This window comes from Pithys albifrons, chromosome 4 (assembly GCF_047495875.1).
Source record: "Pithys albifrons albifrons isolate INPA30051 chromosome 4, PitAlb_v1, whole genome shotgun sequence".
Lineage (NCBI taxonomy): Eukaryota > Metazoa > Chordata > Aves > Passeriformes > Thamnophilidae > Pithys > Pithys albifrons.
In genome coordinates this window covers 12,477,512-12,495,247 of record NC_092461.1, presented here as the reverse complement: position 1 = coordinate 12,495,247, position 17,736 = coordinate 12,477,512, and the positions used below count along the sequence as shown (strand labels likewise).

Genomic DNA, 17,736 nt, shown 5'->3' with positions numbered 1-17,736 from the left:
GTCTGAGTCTAATAGTTTCAGGAGGAGTGTGACTTGGGTTGGTTAGTAGGTATGTGTATTTTTGAGGAGGAAAATCCTTCCTAGAAATAGGGAGCAGCATCTTGCGGCTGTTTAGACAAGGAGATTTCATGGCTATGCTGAGAGCCAGCAGCCACAAAGGCTGTTTTTCCCTGAATAGAGACTGAATTTACTTGTGAGCCAGTGACTGAGTGTACAACGTCTCTGTTACATTAAGATTAATAATTCCTCAGCGTATTTGCAGCTGGAAGTTTTATATAGATCTTTATTCATCATGATGTGAACAGCTGCTCTTTTGCTGCACTGTTGAATTGAGGTCCAAGTGGCAGCACTAGAAGGTGCCACATAAAACACACTCCTGCTGTTTCCATTCACTCTTCTCCCATCCAGCCATCACCCTCAACCCTTTGCAGGAGTAAGCCATCGTATTTTAATTTGTGGATCAGCTCTGACTCCATTTGGATCTTAAAAAAGAGTTTGAGTGAATCCAAGGAAAATAATTTTTAGAAAGGAAAAATAAATCCTGAATGTAGCAAAAAAAAATTGTAGGAATTCCTGTTACAATTTTGTTTGAAGGGAAAGGACTAAGGAATACTACCATGTTTAGTCACACACAACATAATTTATTCTTTTTTTTTCTTAACTGTGTCACATGAAGTTCAGCAAAATCTATCACAGCCAGAGAGTCATCTCAACTCCTAAAGAGGTGTTTTATTTTCTGTTTGGTTGGGGTTTTGCTTTGTTTTGCTGAGTTTTGTTTTTTGTGCTGAAGTCTGTCTGTTCTGCTGTTTTGAATAAGATGCTCTTTTTTTTGGCTTGTGCTCTCTCAGGAGCATCCAAGCAGCCCAAGTTTAGCCACCTTCATTTTGAATATATTCTGACAAGGTAGACAGGAACAGGGAGCTTTCAGGAGGAAGCAGTTAGTGCCCTGCTGAGCCACTTGGATCGTCACAAGTCTGTGTGACCAGATGGGATTTATGGGTTGAGGGAGGTGGCGGAGTTGCTCATGAAGCCACTCTCTCCATCATTTATCAACAGTCCTGGCTCACTAGGGAGGTCCCGGATGACTGGAAGTTGGCTAATATGACGCCCATCCAAAAAAGGGCCAGAGGGAAGATCCAGGAAACTACAGGCCTGTCAGCCTGACCTCGATGCCTGGCAAGTGTATGGAACAGATCATTCTGAGTGCCATTGCACAGCACCTACAGGACAGACAAGGGATCAGACCCAGCCAGCACAGATTTAGGAGGGGCAACTCCTGCCTGACCAACTTGATCTCCTTTTATAACAGGGTGACTCGCCTGGTTTGTGGATGAGGGGAAGGCTGTGAATGTCTCATCCTCGACTTCAGCAAAGCCTTTGACACCATCTCCCATGCCATACTCCTGGAAAAGCTGGCCGCCCACAGCTTGGACAGGTGTACTTTCTGCTGGGTTAGGAGCTGGCTAGATGGCCAGGCCCAGGATGTGGTGGTGAACAGTGCTGCATCCAGCTGGTGTCAGTCACCAGTGGTGTCTCCCAGGGATCAGTGTTGAGCCCAGTCCTGTTTAACATCTTTATTGATGATCTGGATGAGGGGATTGAGTCCACCATTAATGTGGACACCAAATTGCAGGGGAGTGTCCATCTCCTGGAGGGTAGGAGGGCTCTGTAGAGGAACCTGGACAGGTTGAAGGGATGGGCTGATTCCAGTGGAATGAGGTTCATTAAGGCCAAGTGCCAAGTCCTGTACTTGGCTACAACAACCCCCTGCAGCACCACAGGCTGGCACAGAGTGGCTGGAGAGTGACCAGGCAGAAAGGGACCTGGGGGTGCTGATTGACAGGAAGCTGAATATGAGCATGTGCCCAGGTGGCCAAAAAGGCCAATGGCACCCTGGCCTGTATCAGAAATAGTGTGGCCAGCAGGACCAGGGCAGTGATTCTTCCCCTGTACTCAGCACTGGTGAGGCCACACTGCGAGTGCTGTGTTCAGTTCTGGGCCCCTCAATTCAGGGAGCACACTGAGGTGCAGTAGCGGGTACAGAGAAGGGCAGTAAGGTTGATGAAGGGACTTGAGCACAAGTCCTATGAGGAGAGGCTTAGGGAGCTGGGGTTGTTTAGCCTGGAGAGGAGGAGGGTTAGGGGAGACCATATCACCCTATACAACTCACTGAAAGGAGATTTTAGTGAGGTGGGAGCCGGTCTCTTCTCACAGGCAACAAGACAGCACAGCCTAAAGCTGCACAAGGGGAGGCTTAAGTTAGGCACTAGAAAGAAGTTTTTTGTAGAAAGAGTGATAGGGCATTGATATGAGATGCCCAGGGAGGTATGAGTAACTGTCTCTCGAGGTATTTAAGAAGACTGGATGTGGCATTCAGTGCCATGGTATAGTAGGGAGGGTGGTGTTAGGTCAAAGATTGGACTTGATGATCTCAGAGGTCTTTTGAAACCTAGCTGATTCTGTGATTCTATGATTCTGTTCTATTCTAAGGAGTATGTAACTGAGCTTTGCACCTCATCTGAAAACCAGCAGCCCATATATCTTGCCTGGTTACTGGTCACTATGGTCAGGATGGTGTGCCTTTCTCAGTCTTGGGTACACAGCAGCCTGTGTCCTTCTGGGCTAGAGATCTAAAATGCACAAGGAGCACATGGGTGGTATGGCAGTGACTGAAACACACGTGGAGTGTGTGAGGTTGAAAGTGGAGAGAAGCAGCTGGAAAGAGACAGGAATGCTGCCTCACTGGTTCATCAGTGCTCTCTGGTTGCTGCTTATCTGGCTGAATTGCCACTGTCAGATTTGCTTGCTCCTTCCCCTGTGAGGTCCTGCATCTCCAGACTTGGGGCTGCCAGCCCCTGCCTGGATCCTACTCTGTAGCAGAGTGTACAGCTGCCTGCTGCTGCCCAGCTGCTGCCCGGCTGCTGCCCTGCAGCATGTAGAACACCCCTAGATGTGCAGGAGGACTGCCCAGCTTGCTTCTTGACCAGAGGAGTTGAGGGGATTTTGAGATTATTCCATACACCATCTCCCATGGCACCTGGTGTTCAGCCTTGGGGTTCGGGAGAGAAGGTTGAGAGCAAAGCCTCTACAGCCCCCTGCCTCAGGGCCTCCGGGGTGTTTTTTTAACTCAGATCTCCCCTAGCAGAGGAATTCAGGGCCAAAACGTATTGGAATAGGTGGAGGGAATTTTGCAATGCAGAGAGCAGTCTTTTCTGATCTTTTTTTCCAAGAGGCATAGGTTGCTGGCTCCCTGAGCCTTCAGCATCTGGTCCCTAGGCATTTCCAGCTCATGGGTATGGTGGCAGGACAGTCTGATGGATGCCCAGGCAAAGGTCGGGCAAGATCTCTGCAGTGTACACGAGAATAGATGCTTGGGTCTCCTGACCTCACCCTCTGTGCCTGCGCTTCACATGACAGTCACTGCCCGCAAGATCCTTTTCCCTCTTGCCGTTTAAACCCATGATGCAGTGGCTTACGTTTCGAGTACTTCTGCATGGGAGCTAAAAGTAAATTCTTTTTTCTTGAAAATCAATTTGATGACCCAATTTTTATGCATGCTCAGTGCTCACAGCTGAAATCAATACCCAAAATGTTTGTGCACTTGCTTTGTAGTTTAACCAGCTTGATCTTCGATTTTGTTTTAAAAAATCAGGACTCTGAGCATTCTCTAATGGCATTTTATTGAGGCTGTATATTAGATACACTTTTAAAACATGGCCATTTGTTTCATTTTATCATTCATCATGTGAAGTTACTGTAACAAAAAAAACCCCAAGACTCGCTGCTTGAGAAAGTTAACAATAAAGCTGTTTGGTGTGAGCACCTGAAGCTCTAGCTTAAAGAGACAAGCAAGCAATTACTATAAAAATATCACTATTTTATAGATTTTACTCTGAGCTTTTTTAGAAAACATTGGAATTACATTCCAAAACATTGATGGGGAGAAAGGGGAAGGAAGCCCTGTTTTACAAGACTGGGTAGTTAGTCTCACTAATTCTCTCCACACTGACTCAGGTATTCCTTGAACAGTTCTGGAAATGCAAATGGGGCAGACGGATGTATAAGGCATTGCTGAGCATTAGAACTGCAGTACCTTCTGCAAGCAATATGGGCATCAGTTACATGGTCAGATAATATAGATATTGTTATTAATATTTTTAGAGTCATAAATTGGTGTATTTACTTCTTGTCTTTATTATATACCAAACATACAAAGAACAGGCACACACATTTGTAGAGGTGTGGCTGATATGGATGTTACCTATGGGTTTTTTGGCACATCATTATAATTCAGGATGCAGCCCCTAGTACCCTCAAGAGTCTCAAGCACAAGCTGCTGACTAGTGTTGAGGGTAAATACTAAGTCCCTGTCTGTGCCCTGGCTTTGTTGTTAGTGGGACCTGTGCCCTGAATGTACTGGGACAAGGCTAAGCCCTAAATTATTCCCTGCTGCCCATTTAATGTCTTTACAGAGTCTGAGTCTGGAGGAATGTGCCACTGAGGGTTTTTGCAGTAAGCACACTAAAAAGCTATTACATTGTATAGCTTCCATTTTTCCTGACTGATGCCATGGGTGGTGTAGATGGTGTACCTGGCTGGTGTGTCCTGTGAGAACAGGACCATTCTTTTGATGGCCTCCAGGAACCTCTCTAGGCACAGAGGCCTCCTTGTTATGACAGGTAGCTTTCTGAGCATTTCAACAGATGCTTCAGCTTGCCAAAAGCATAAAGCACTTGGAAGGGAGCATGCAGAATATTTCAGCTGTGTTTCTTAAAATAAATGCCATGGCTTAAATAATAGAAATTTTCCTCACAGGCTGTAGAATAACCACTGAAGCCAAAATAGTGTTTGAGTTATTGCATGTGACATTTGCAAAAATTCCTCAAAACTTGGTAATTAGCAAGGTTTGAGGTGGTTTTTCTTTTTTTTCCCTAATGCTTGTGTTGAGGTGAAACACCTCACCTCATTCTGGTCATCATTTTTCCAGTCTGTTTAATTCCAATTGCCGGATTTAATAGATATGCACCAGGCACACCTTTGGAATCCAGGCAGGCTGTGTGTGCTCATGTCTATGATAAACCTGAAGTTATCATCCCTGTAGTATTGACTCAGATAGTACCTTGCAGTCAGCTGATGGCTGTGAGGGGCAACAGCCCTGGGAAAGGTGCCTGGTGTTCAGTGCCACATCACTGGACACATGGAAACATCCAGCCCCATGCACAGTGCACAATGCATCTCCCCAGGTATAAGCTGAGGTTTTCTTTAGCACCCAGTGCTGAGATGAGCAGCAATCTGCTGGTGAGAATCAAGACATGTTGGTGGGACGTGGCATTGGGAAGGCGATGACAGAGAGGTATAGGAATCCCAGGGAAAGCTTGATGTGGTGGCGCAGTCGCCCAGCCTTTCCCTCGCTCTTGTGTAAGATGATGTAAGGTGACGAATAGCTTAACCACGATCAGTCCTGTTCTGGTGTTAATTACCAGTGACTGCATTGCTTCTGATAGAATTAGAGGATTGTATAATAGACCACAACTAAGTCAGATTTTGATCTTAGCAGCTTCAGACAATATAAATGCAAATATTATTTGAGACCAGTTCACATATTTTTAAGAGTATTGCTCAAAAAGGAAAAGAACAGAGTAGTTGGTGGTTGGTCAGAACAAGACAGTATGACCTACTTTAGTTTCAAAACCAAGCAAATTGACCACAGAGGTCTTATCTGCATGTTTAAGTTTTTCCTGCGTCTTTCCTTTGTAGCAAACTAGGTGACTGTTGTATCACTGCCTTTATTTAGGAAGGGAAACTCATTCAAAAACATTGTGCTCCTGATCCTGTTTTGCAAGTAATTCCTTTTACACTTTCACAGCGAGTGAAAGTACAGATCTTTCCACTTGGATCTATGTATTGCCAAGCAAAGCATGCTTGGTAGAAAAGGCACATCCTTTATTATGAATGCCATAGTCAAGAGCACCTTTGTCACCCCTACTCAGCCACTGAGTTATTAAGAGCTTTGGACTGTGTTACACAGAGAAAAAGATAAAAATAGAGTGCCTGACACATGCATCCCATATTGCGTGCCAAGAAACTGAATTGCTATACCACTAAGTACAGTATCCCAGAGTATGTGTGGAAAATATGCATGGATGTGAACATGTGAGATCTGTCCTCACCAAGAAAATTGCTCTGTCACCCTTTTCCCCTGTCCCATTTTACACGGATCTTTTTTGATATTCTCTTTACATGCTGGCAAATCTAACAGCCTGGAATTTCCCAGCTTGGTCTTTACTGCCACCACTCTTCCTGGCATCTTGTTGAATGATAAGACAATAATATTGCTCTCCTATGTTTTGAGGGAACAGTGTAGTCTCACTGTTCTCAACTGAGAGTAAGCAGGATCTTGCCCATTCTCCAGACACCTGCACCATTCTGAAAACTCCCAAAGCTCAACGCTGTCTGTCAGAAATCGTGTGCTGGATGCATTATCTAAAATAAGTCATTCACTGTATGTGCCCTTTAAATGTTAATCCTCATATTGCTTTCTTTTATTGCTTCTGTTGGCATACACAGTTATGTGACATAATATAAAAGTAAATAATGTGATGCAATGGGTAAAGCTCAAATGGAAATAAATATTGGACATCAGATGCCTCCTACCACAGAATATGGCATAAAGCTTGTGACATGAGTGTGAGTTTTGCCTTTTTTGAGGGCAGCAAAATCAAGCATATAGTGATTACATTAGTTTTTCTGGATGTTTCTGACACTTTTCAAGTCAGAGAGTAAGTAACTGTGGGTTAATGGAGCCAAAGGAAAGCACAGAACAGCTCTAGGACAGGGTCTTTCAAAAAAGCAAATATAAATTCAGTTTGAAGATCACAAACCTTAAAAAACAATGCAAAACATGCATCTGACATATTATTATTTATTTTCCAGCATGTGAACATTTCTCAGGCAAGGGCAGGTGTGCAAAGCTGAAGACTGTGGGTGTTTGATTGCCTCCTGGTAGGAAACCTGTGGGAAAAGCACAAGCTGAGACTCAGCAGTGGGTTACAAGATATGGCAGCAGTCGAGTTCAGATTTGAAGATAAAGCCTGAAATAACAGAACCCAATGCAAGACCATTGTTTTTGGTCCCCTTTGCTTGTATTCAGTAAAACATATGGGTACCTTGGTGTGCGATTTTGCTTTTGCTGAATTGAGGTTTGAGTTACTCGCTAGTCTATTTTTAAGCAGCCTTGTAATTCAATATGTGTTTGTTTTAATTTTACACTCCCCATAAAAAACACCCTCCATGACGAGTTGGAGAAGTGACCGCTAGTAATGCATAGAAACTTATTTGGGCGGTGTGTCACACTATCTTACTTTTACCCTCAATAGCCTGCGTGCTGCTCTTGACCAAAAATACCCCACGATACCTTGGTGTCTTGGGTATTACCTCAGCCTTGCTGCTGAGGCTCTGGAGATGCTGAGGTGGGGTAAGATCAGCTCAGGACAAATCCAAGTCAATCTACCAATCCAGCTCATGGACATGGTTGGAATTACTGTACAAGCAGGGGTGCCATGCGAGGGTACTGGGTGGTGGTGAGTAGGACAGGCTTCCCCGTGGCCATTGGCTGTATCCGGAGCACACCTCTAATCACTCGATGGTAGCTCAGGCCGCGTGTCTGTCTCTGGGGGATAAAGCCAGAGAGCCCTCTTTTTGCAGAGCAGTGCTAATGTTGGTGTCAGAGGTTGTAGGAAGCAGGTGCTCTGAGTGGGGCTGGACTGAGGCTTGCAGCCCAAGGCACCCTGCTGAAGGCAGTGTGCAGGCATGTATAGGCTTTTCTCTATTCATTGTTTTGTGGATACTGCAGATTTTCAAGCTGCCACTGATGTGTTTTCAATTTGACTACGCTGGTATGGAACCCACTCCTATCGTATCATATATCATATCACATATCATATCACAACTCCCTGGCTCTGTGCTGCCTTCAGGTGGTGTCTCAGGAATGCAGAGCTGATAAGATACTGTAGAGCTGGAAGTGAGCCTTGTGCTCCTGTCTCTATGTCCTTCCAGCATCCATGTGCTTTAGGTAAGGGATATAAAAATTGCCACACCAAATCAAACAAATTAAAATGCTTGTTGTTTCCTCTTGACTCTTCTGACCAAAGTGAGGGTTGAAAAATACGCAGTATGCCCAATTAGTGATGTGTCCGGGCACAATGTCCTTCCTTGCTCATGTATTGGTCACTGTGGTACCTGAAACATTTCCACTGTGCATTCCTGTTGCCATTCAGCATGTTTGATAGTGGACGGGAGGCTTTATGCCTATGTTTAGCACTCACCAGAATTTTGCAGTGCTCAGGAAGTAAAAGTGACTCAACATCTTTGTTTTTAATGGCACTCCTGCTGTCAAATGGTAAATTACCCTGGAGACACAGCCAGAAATTACTTTTTAAGATTTGAGAGTGAAAGCAGACAAAATACAAATACAAAGCAATATTTGATATGAGTTTCACCACTTATTTTAGCTTTAGTTAGCATTGAACTTGCATGCACCATGAAACAAAATTATTGTTCCTGACCAAATTATGATAAATTTTGATCTATCAGATTCAGTGATGGTGCAGTGATGGTAAATAACTCATGCTCAAACCCACCTGAATCATTTGCAAAGGAAAGTAAACCTACAACGCAGTGAGCAGGTTTGCTCTGGGATGAGGGAACTCCTGGGACAGCCCACCTTGCCCATGCTTCTTTCTCATATAGCTGCTGTGTGCTCCCTTCCCTCCACCTTTCCCTTGTCACCAATGTCAGGTGACAGCATTAAGCAGTATGTTGTCTGGGGACTCTACACCAGTGGGAACCTGGAGTAGCTTCCACTGGAGATAGTGGGGATGAGGTCAGGCTCTGCTTCTGCTCCTCCCCAAGCCTGTGGCAGAAATAACTCTTGTTGTCATCAAAGCAGTCACTGTAATATGGTCAGGCCCAATAGCTTCAATGAGATTTTTGTGTGATTGTAGCAAGAATTTGACACACATGGTGAGCTACTAATTGTGTATATGTGATCTGTCTCCATGCTGTCCCGGGAGGTATTTACCAGCATACGAATCAGTTAATGAGGGGCCAAGTCACAAGCAGCAGCCACCTGCTGCATGAGGGATGATCCAGGAAGCATGAGCATGGATGAGCTGTGTCCTTTCCACTTGCAAACTCCTTCAGTTTTGCCTCCCTTGGTACTGGGAGGGAGCATCAAGTTCATTGTGGGTTTTTGCTGAACACTGCGTCAGAATTTATGCAAAGTTTTCTGTGGATGTGGCAGGAGTGCTCAAGAGCTCAGCCCATCTAAAGTGCCTCAGGTCCTTTAGGATAATGAGACGTTTTCTGAATGCACCTTTTTATTGTACCAATATTATGTTACAGGAAAACTGGAAGAAGGGAACTTAACACATAGCACCTGTCACAAGTTCTCTCCTTGAATTAGGCTCTCCCGCTTATAAAAATTTAATTGATTCCTAGCAGTTTATGTGCATGGTGCTCAGTGGGCGTTTTCTGTTCTCTTGCCAGCTACATGGGTACTTAGAAAGCGAGCCGCTCACGCTGCAGCTGTTCATTGGGACCGCAGACGACCGCCTGCTGCGACCCCATGCTTTCTACCAGGTTCACCGAATCACCGGGAAGACTGTTTCCACCACCAGCCACGAAACAATACTTTCCAACACCAAAGTCCTGGAAATTCCACTTCTTCCAGAAAACAACATGCGAGCAATGTAAGAGCTAGATACTGCATCTGACTTCTGGGAGTTTCCTCTTTGTCACCTCATTTAATTTCTTTTGGTTTTGTTTCTTTTTTTTTTTACACAATTTTCATTTTCCTATCTTTTTTTTGAACTAAATCTCTCTCTATTGTAATAGTAGGTTTTCACAACTTGGCTGGGACAAATTACCCCTAATCAGCTTAACAGCAAAATGAACTTCACAAATATTTATGACAACTGATTGCTTTCATTCTAGAGTTTCAGCCAATGTGCTTATTTGCCATTTAAAATAAGTATCTCAGTTACCGAGCTGTAAATATCTCCTACCTCAGCTCCTGCATTTAGTTTCTAAATATGACACCTCTTGCTCCTATACGCATTAGCACAAGGAACAGGGCCTATTAAAATTTATCTTTGGATGTCAAAGGAAACTCTTAGAGAGCATTTCAAAGTACCCTTGTGGGTTTTTTTGAGACAAGTAAAACCACTCATTTCTCACATAATAAAACTCAGCATTTTTATAGCATTTGTTTAGAAGTAAATCTTACAGAACTAAGAAGAGTTCCTGAGAACCTTTACTCAAAGGTGATGCAATTTACAGATTGGAGTCATTAAACTGGGGTAAGTTTAGTCCTAGGCAGAAAAGCAAGCATGGATATCTTAGGATCTCAGAGTTAGTGGAAGTGATAATTAAGTGTCCCATAAGTCCATTACACAAAGGTAAATGTCATTGTAGGATCGTATATAAAGGCTCAAATATCCCTCTGTGTATGTGACATACTTACTTAATTGTTCTCTTTGTCCCTCTCCTTCACATCATCTTAGCCCTTACCTGAATTGTCTCCCTCATCCTTCAAATGATCATAAACCTTATTTGAGGTGTCTGCCTTGGGAGGAATTTCTTTGTGCTTGCATGCAAATACAACTCTTGGTTTGTGTAAATATAAATGTATTCATATGTATGTATAGATGCACGCACATTTGTGTGCATGTATAGGGAGATAGAAAGATAAATAGGGAGATAGAAAACAAGTGAGAAATTGTGACCCCCACGAAACCAAATACCACAATTTCACTCCTTATTATTCATACAGTTTTCCATCCCTTACCTAAATGGATAATGGCATCAGACACCTGAAGTCCTTCTGCATGTAGTGGTTATTAGAAGCTGGTTTGCCATGTCATGTACAACATGCCCTGGAGTGCCTCATGTAAATAGAAGAGCCAGAATGTGTTTAGCTGCATTGCCAGATGGTCTTAGAGTGATCACTCAAGACTTGAAGACTTCTCTCAGTGCATTGTGTTAAAAGTCATGACATAATTACTGCCCTATTTGCTATTGTCAAAAGTTGGCACATTCAGGTTAAATGAAATTTCACCAATTTGTACCCACACAATATTTATTTGGCCCTTTATTTATCCAGTTTGAATCACATTTTTGGCCATGTAGGAACATTATTACCACTGCATTCATCTTTCACCCTAGAATAAAGGTAGTTATACAGTCTAGGAGCCAAGCTGAATATTTTTGTGATGTGCATGCCAGACTGTAGTAGAGCTCTCTCAAGAATGACAAGCAATGCTTTGGTGTATGTAAGCCTTACATGTCAGTAATCTAAAACCTCATGTAGCACTAATAATGAATTGAAATTTGGAGCCAAGGACTTTTCTCGCACATACTTTGTGTGTTCAGGGCTTGATTTAGTGAAACACCAAAGCTCATCTGAACATTTAAACTTTTGCTGTTCCCATTGACTTCAGATTTTAATATCCGTGACTATGCAAGCTTGAATTTAAATGCTTTTTCTCCTCTGAGCTGTATTGGCTCTGAATTGAATGTCATTAAATACTGGGGTTTTTTTGCAAGTGTTGCTATAGGAGAGACAATATTGGGAAATACACTGTTTCTTCCATAGCTTAAGGATCTTTGCATAGAATTTTGACATCAGTACAAATATTTCATAATTCTTTTGACTTCACCTGCTAATGTGCATTGTTGAGGAGCTTTAATACCTTCATTAGTTTCTTTGATCGTATCAATAAGGGCATTTTTAAAATTCTGAAATCTGTACTTCAGAAAAAGTGCAGATCAAAACTCTGCTGCCATAGTGCTTGTTTGCTGTTTGCTTCAAACAGAGCTTCAAAGATCTGGAGGGGGAATTAGACTCTTTGAATGCAAAATAAAATTAAACTATGCATATTCAGTGTAATGAAGTGCATACCAGAGACCAGTACCCAGAAGAAATTGCCATGTAGGCTTTGTAGTTCTCGCCAAGGCAGAGGTATTTTTGCAGTGGGTTTTTGAGTGTATATGTTTATATGTCTTTTGTTGTGGGAACTTCTTCTGTTGAAATTTTCTTTGACAAAAATCCTGACTTGTAATCTCTATCCAGGAGGAAACCAAAGTTAAAAAAGGAGAGAGGTCAGAAATAGTAATAATTGCATCTGATGGAGAGCATGTTTCTCCCTAATGTAGAGGGAGAACCCTGAGTTCAGTGTTTTTCATGCAGAGCTTCAGCTCAGTACGCAGCTTGGAATTATTTCTGACTCATTCAAATACAAACAAATTGACAGTAGAACTGACCTCAGGGAGAGCTGTGCTCATTAATAAACATTTTCAAGACTTTTCCCTAGATTAAATCAGATTTTTCTCCAAATTCACTGAAATAAGTGAAATTGTAAGTAACCCTGCATTCTACCCCTTTTTGCACTGCTGTCTTGTTCCGATGACTTTTCTAGTCTTGCTGATTCTTTGGGCTTTGGTTAATCTTTAAGCATCGTCCTTACAGGACGTGTTGAAGAGTAAGGGAACTGAGGTAACATCCTAAATTTGTCTGCTCAATAGCAGCTACTACCTGTAGCCGGATAGCCCCAACTTACCTGCTTGTGAGTGCAAGTACTAGACTAAATGAAGTGCTGAGCTCAGCCTAGTCACTGAGTGGTGTCTGACTCAGTATTTTAAGAAGAGCATGCAAGAGAGAAGGAAGATGTTGCACACTCATGTCTTCCTGAAGTCTGCTTGAAGTGAATTGAATTGCTCTTTGTTTCCTTTCGGAAAGCATCGACTGCGCTGGAATATTAAAGCTCCGAAACTCTGACATTGAGCTGCGCAAGGGTGAGACGGACATCGGTCGAAAGAACACACGTGTGCGCCTGGTCTTCAGGGTTCATATCCCACAGGCCAATGGCAGGACCCTCTCTTTGCAAGTAGCCTCCAACCCCATTGAGTGCTGTAAGTAGCAACAAATGTCCTCCTCTTGCAGAGTATTATCATAAAATTATTTAATCAGTAAGACTGAAAAAGACCTCTAAGATCAAGTCCAACTGTTAACCCAGTGTTGCCATGTCCACCACTAAACCATGTCCTCAAGGGCCACATCCACACACACCTTTTGAACAGTTTTGAACACTTCCATCCCATATTCAGTCTTTGTCCACCAACATGCTTTATATTGGTTTTGCCTTACCTGTCTGATCAGTGAACTTTAATCTGCTTTCCAAAAATACGTGGTTTATATTGAGAACAGAATACCTTTGTCTAAAAAAAAAGTATGTAGCTTTGTGCATTGATTGCAGTAGAAAAATATTCATTTAAAGCAAAAGTAGAGAGTAGCTCAACTACTCGTAGATATGGGAGAGACAGGGCCTTTTAATTTGTTACTCCTTGTCATAAAGGTAACTGCTCTAGAAGTTTTGGAAAACATCTCTTGTGTCCTTTACACTCTATCTCCCCATCATACAGCAAAAAACAGCAAACAAAAACCCAATCCCTTTGATAAGGAGCTGCCAGTATACTAGAGCTGACACACTGGCACAAGCTGCCTACAGCTTTAGAGAACCTCCAGGAACCAGATTTCTGCACTGGGATCTCTTTGATTGAACAAACTGCATATTATCAGATACAGTAGGGCACTCTCTAAAGACACCCATATCATTCTTGTTCTGTAAGCCACCTCAGCCACCTCCACACAAAACAAAACCTATTTGTAGCTTTAATACTTCAGCATAAGTGGTGGAAGCTGAATTTCTGTCTGACTACTAATGCTAATTTGTTTGGCTGGATGGATGAAACAATTTTTTTAGGTTCTGTTGAATTCCACAAAGTGGATCTTTCTGATGTTGACAGAGAAGGGGGTAAACTTAACATCTGGTGGGTATGTGGGGGTTGAGCTATGGTGGGAGGGATAGGGAGGAAGGTGTGATCATCCCTAGCTCCATTCATGCTGGAGAGCAAAGCAAAAAATGTGAGGAATCATGGTTTCATCCTGCTGCTGTTGAAGTTTAGAGAGCTTTTCAGTTGCTATACAGCAGGGTAAGGCACAATTTGAATCTATCCTGAACTGGTCTGTGCAAAGGTGCCAAGCTCAGGGAACCACTGAATGTGAAGCTGATTGGATTTGTGTCAGGGAACTGCGCTTTTGAGTGTTGTGTAATGTGCAAAAGCATGGCGTGTGCCTGCTGAAAAAAAATGGAAAATAGGAAGAAAAAAAAAGTGCTAGTGTTATTTCCAGTGCAGAATGTGGAATAAGCTAGTTCCAAAAACTTCATACATTTCTTAGTGCATGTAACACCAGGAGAAACCATATAATATGGATAAAATGTCACATCATCCCTTGAAGCAGTGCTTTCTTCATGTTCAGCTGAGGGGATATAAAATGGGCCACAAGAATAGCAGATTATGTTTACGTGGATCCTTGTGTGCTTTGGCTCTCAGGTTCTTTTGGAAATATGCTAGCTAAAGTGGGAGCTGCTGCTGGATCACAAGGGCCGTGGCTGCTGCTGCTGCTGCTGCCAGACAGTGGACAATGCAATGTATAGTGCCTGAAACAAATCTTGAGCATGTATGGTTGCCTTGTCATGTATGCCTTGCAAACACATGGCATATATGTCATAGGTAGCATAAGAGAAAATTATTTAAAATAAATGAAATTCACTAAAAATATACTTTTTGATATAATATAGATCCAATTGAGTTTTAAAACACTTGTTCTTTGTGAGCTTTTTGAATCTGTACTACTGTTTAACCCTGTTGTTTACAGTCAAGGTTTCTTGCAAACCTTCTGACTTTTCTTTGTTTCTGTATCAAACTCATCTTATGAAGACAAGCATTTAGTTATTTACTAATACAATATTTACTTTTTTGTGTATGTTTGAGGTTGCTGGTTCTTTTTTTTTAATATTTTTAATAACTTTCCAGCTCAGAGATCTGCCCAAGAACTGCCTCTAGTGGAGAAGCAAAGTACTGACAGCTTTCTTGTTACTGGAGGAAAAAAAATGGTACTGTCTGGTCATAACTTTCTACAAGACTCCAAAGTCATCTTTGTGGAAAAAGCACCAGGTATGTCTTTTCAATCTAGGCTCTGTTCTGTCTTTTGTACCCTTTTTAAAAGCCTATGTCAAATTATGAAAGCATAAATATGATAATAACATTTTCTTCTGTCCATAATATGTTTTCCATGTCACTGGGCAAAGTTGTGGAAGTGATCTGAGCCATGCCTAATGCTGAGGTTTCACACTTTGGCAAGGGTTGTTACAGGTAGACAATACCAGCATTGAAAGTCAGCCTTTGGCATTTGGCATTTGTTTTTGAAGCAAGCCATGAGTGTAGTTGGTAGGACCTGTGAAAGACATTCAAAGCCTCTGGTGCCAAGTTCCCATAAAGCCTGCAACACTGTGCATCTTCTTGAACATTTCTGTAATTTGTGAAACAGAGAGCAGTGCTGCTGGTGGTGTGTGTGCACCTGTATCTCCTTCTGTGGCATCTGAGACCAGTGGCACTTGGAAGGTGCTTGTTGAGGAAGATTTGGAGCTGAGACATGTTCATTTGAAGAACATATTTCTAGTTTATCTCGAGGACTCGGGGAAGGACACAACCGCCCCCTCCCCTGGCACTGCTCCTGCAGTGCCTTGATAGTGGGACTGATTCTCCTGGAGAAGGGTCCAGGCCCAGCTGAATCAGGGCTAAGGGCATGGAGTGGGAGCTAGGGCTGGAGCAGAATGTGTCTGCAGGAGCCATGGGGTGCCTGCAGGAGTAGTGGATAACAGGGTCACAATGCATAACATGTGTGAATGTCCCCTGCGAGAATAGGCAGTTAGAGTGAAGCTGTGAGTCAAAATCAGGCTCTGAAATGAGACTGTTAAGGATAGTTTTGAATCTTGTTTTGGAAAGGGTTTCCCTGGTGCTGGCACAAGCTATGGATTCCTCAGCTGCCCACTGGCCCCCTCCTCCCTCTTGAACTTTAAACAGTCTTGGGCATTCCTCAGGCTGCCAGCACTGGCTTTGACACTGCGCCTGTTTAACCCTACATGTCCACGAGGTTCCCACGCTTTTCTCCGGCCCAAATCCCCTACTAGCAGCACAGGAAGTCAGGCCATGGAACAGAATGGCAGGGCAAGCAGAGGAGGCTCTGGAGGAAAAGGCATCCCAAGCTCAGAAGAAGAGCAGATTTCCCTAAAGTTCCCAAGTGCAGTCCTGGATTGGTGAGGTTTAAGTCACCCAAAGTGTGTGTGGGGCGGAGGTAATGTCCAGGCTTCTTGGGGAGAGCCAGTGGGCACTATTCCTGTGACCCCCAAGCACTGCACTGCACACACTTGGGCTGTGGCTGTGACAGAAGCAGAACATCCTTTTTGTTTCTTAAGGAAGTTGAAAATGAAGGGAAAAAAGGTGATACTGCAATTAAAAACATTGAATTCTGCTTATGTATAGCATGAGTAGGGGAATAGAAAGTGACTGTCTATATTTAAACTTTCTTTGTTGCACAGAACTGGGTTAGTGTGACATGTCAGGAGTGGAGTCCTCTATCTGCCTCATAATAGGAAGGAAACCACATTAAAGGGTGCTTTCCTTCATACTTACTTCTTTTCATCTTTCTTCTTTGAGTTAGAAAATTTTGAAGTATCACATCCCAAAGAATTGTGATGATGATGATGCTGTTTGCTCACCAGCAGCTACCATAGTGTAGACTTGAACCCTGTCTCCCTTTGTATTAAGTTGTACCCTAAAAGCAGGGTATTCGCTGTATCGCTTCAAATTACGGAATTTAAGGTCCTTCCTGGTTTCAGTAGTCTTCACTGTAGATTTGTTGCAGTTGCAGAGCAGTACAGCCTCATGGAGGTATAGTCCCAGGGCTGAGCTTTTAAAGTCAAGAATGTGTAACATCTCCAGGAGCTGCAGTCATGTCATTAGGAGTGACACACAAAACAGTAAAGTTGCTGGCTGATCCCGGCTGAGGAATTTTTAAGGCTTCTGTGGTGAGTTGAGTCCTGTGCTGCCTGACACAACTCAGTGCATTGGAAGCAGACAACAGCAATGCATCATTGTCTTAGTGACAGACTGCTCCAGCTGGATTTTTGAACAGAGTCACTGTATTTAATGTCAAATGAACAAGCATTAGCAACTTTTGCTTTTGTAAATCAGCACAAAGTGTTTCTTTCAGCTCTTTCACATCGGTGAAAGTAGGTCAAGAGAAGGAACACCAACATGGTTTCTCTTTCTGTTAGAGAGCTGGTTATGAACTTCTGTGATTAGTTGGAGACATTCATTAATTTTGTTGCTCTTACCTCTCTTGTTTTTGAATTTGGAATGTTAATCACGTTCCTAGTTGGTAGCAGCCAAACACAGCTATTACAAAGTAATAGATCACAGGAATCTCTGTGCTCATAAAGAGAACTTATCTTTTGTGTAAAATTTAAATATTCTACTACATGAACTCATGTCTTCAGCCCTTACTCAGCAGAGTCCCCAAGCTGTGAGGCAGTCTCCAGGAGCTCATCTAATTCCTGCTAGTCTGCATGGTTAATGGTTAATGCAAAGAGTTTGAGAACACTTTTTGTTTCCCTTCCCCCGCCCCCCCCCCCCCCCCCGAATAATTTCTCTAAGTCTGCTGAGTGCATTGTGGTCTGCTGAATGTTTTTCCAAGCATGAGTCCCAAGCTTTCAGTCTTCAGGGCTAGCCCTCAGCTGTTGTAGTCTCTGGAGGAATGGCATTATCCTGGCCTCC

The 17,736-nt window shown here is 43.0% G+C and overlaps 1 protein-coding gene across 7 annotated transcripts in view; it reads left to right on the top strand.

Annotated features, from left to right (window-relative positions):
• The window catches only part of NFATC1 (nuclear factor of activated T cells 1), a 111,891-nt gene that overhangs the window by 36,327 nt on the left and 57,828 nt on the right, over positions 1-17,736 (top strand). For all 7 annotated transcript variants that reach the window (XM_071553488.1, XM_071553486.1, XM_071553484.1 and 4 more), the window contains exons 4-6: positions 9,547-9,749; positions 12,797-12,969; positions 14,935-15,075. In XM_071553488.1, coding sequence (XP_071409589.1) covers positions 9,547-9,749; positions 12,797-12,969; positions 14,935-15,075 — 517 coding nt within the window. The remainder of the gene's footprint in view (positions 1-9,546; positions 9,750-12,796; positions 12,970-14,934; positions 15,076-17,736) is intronic.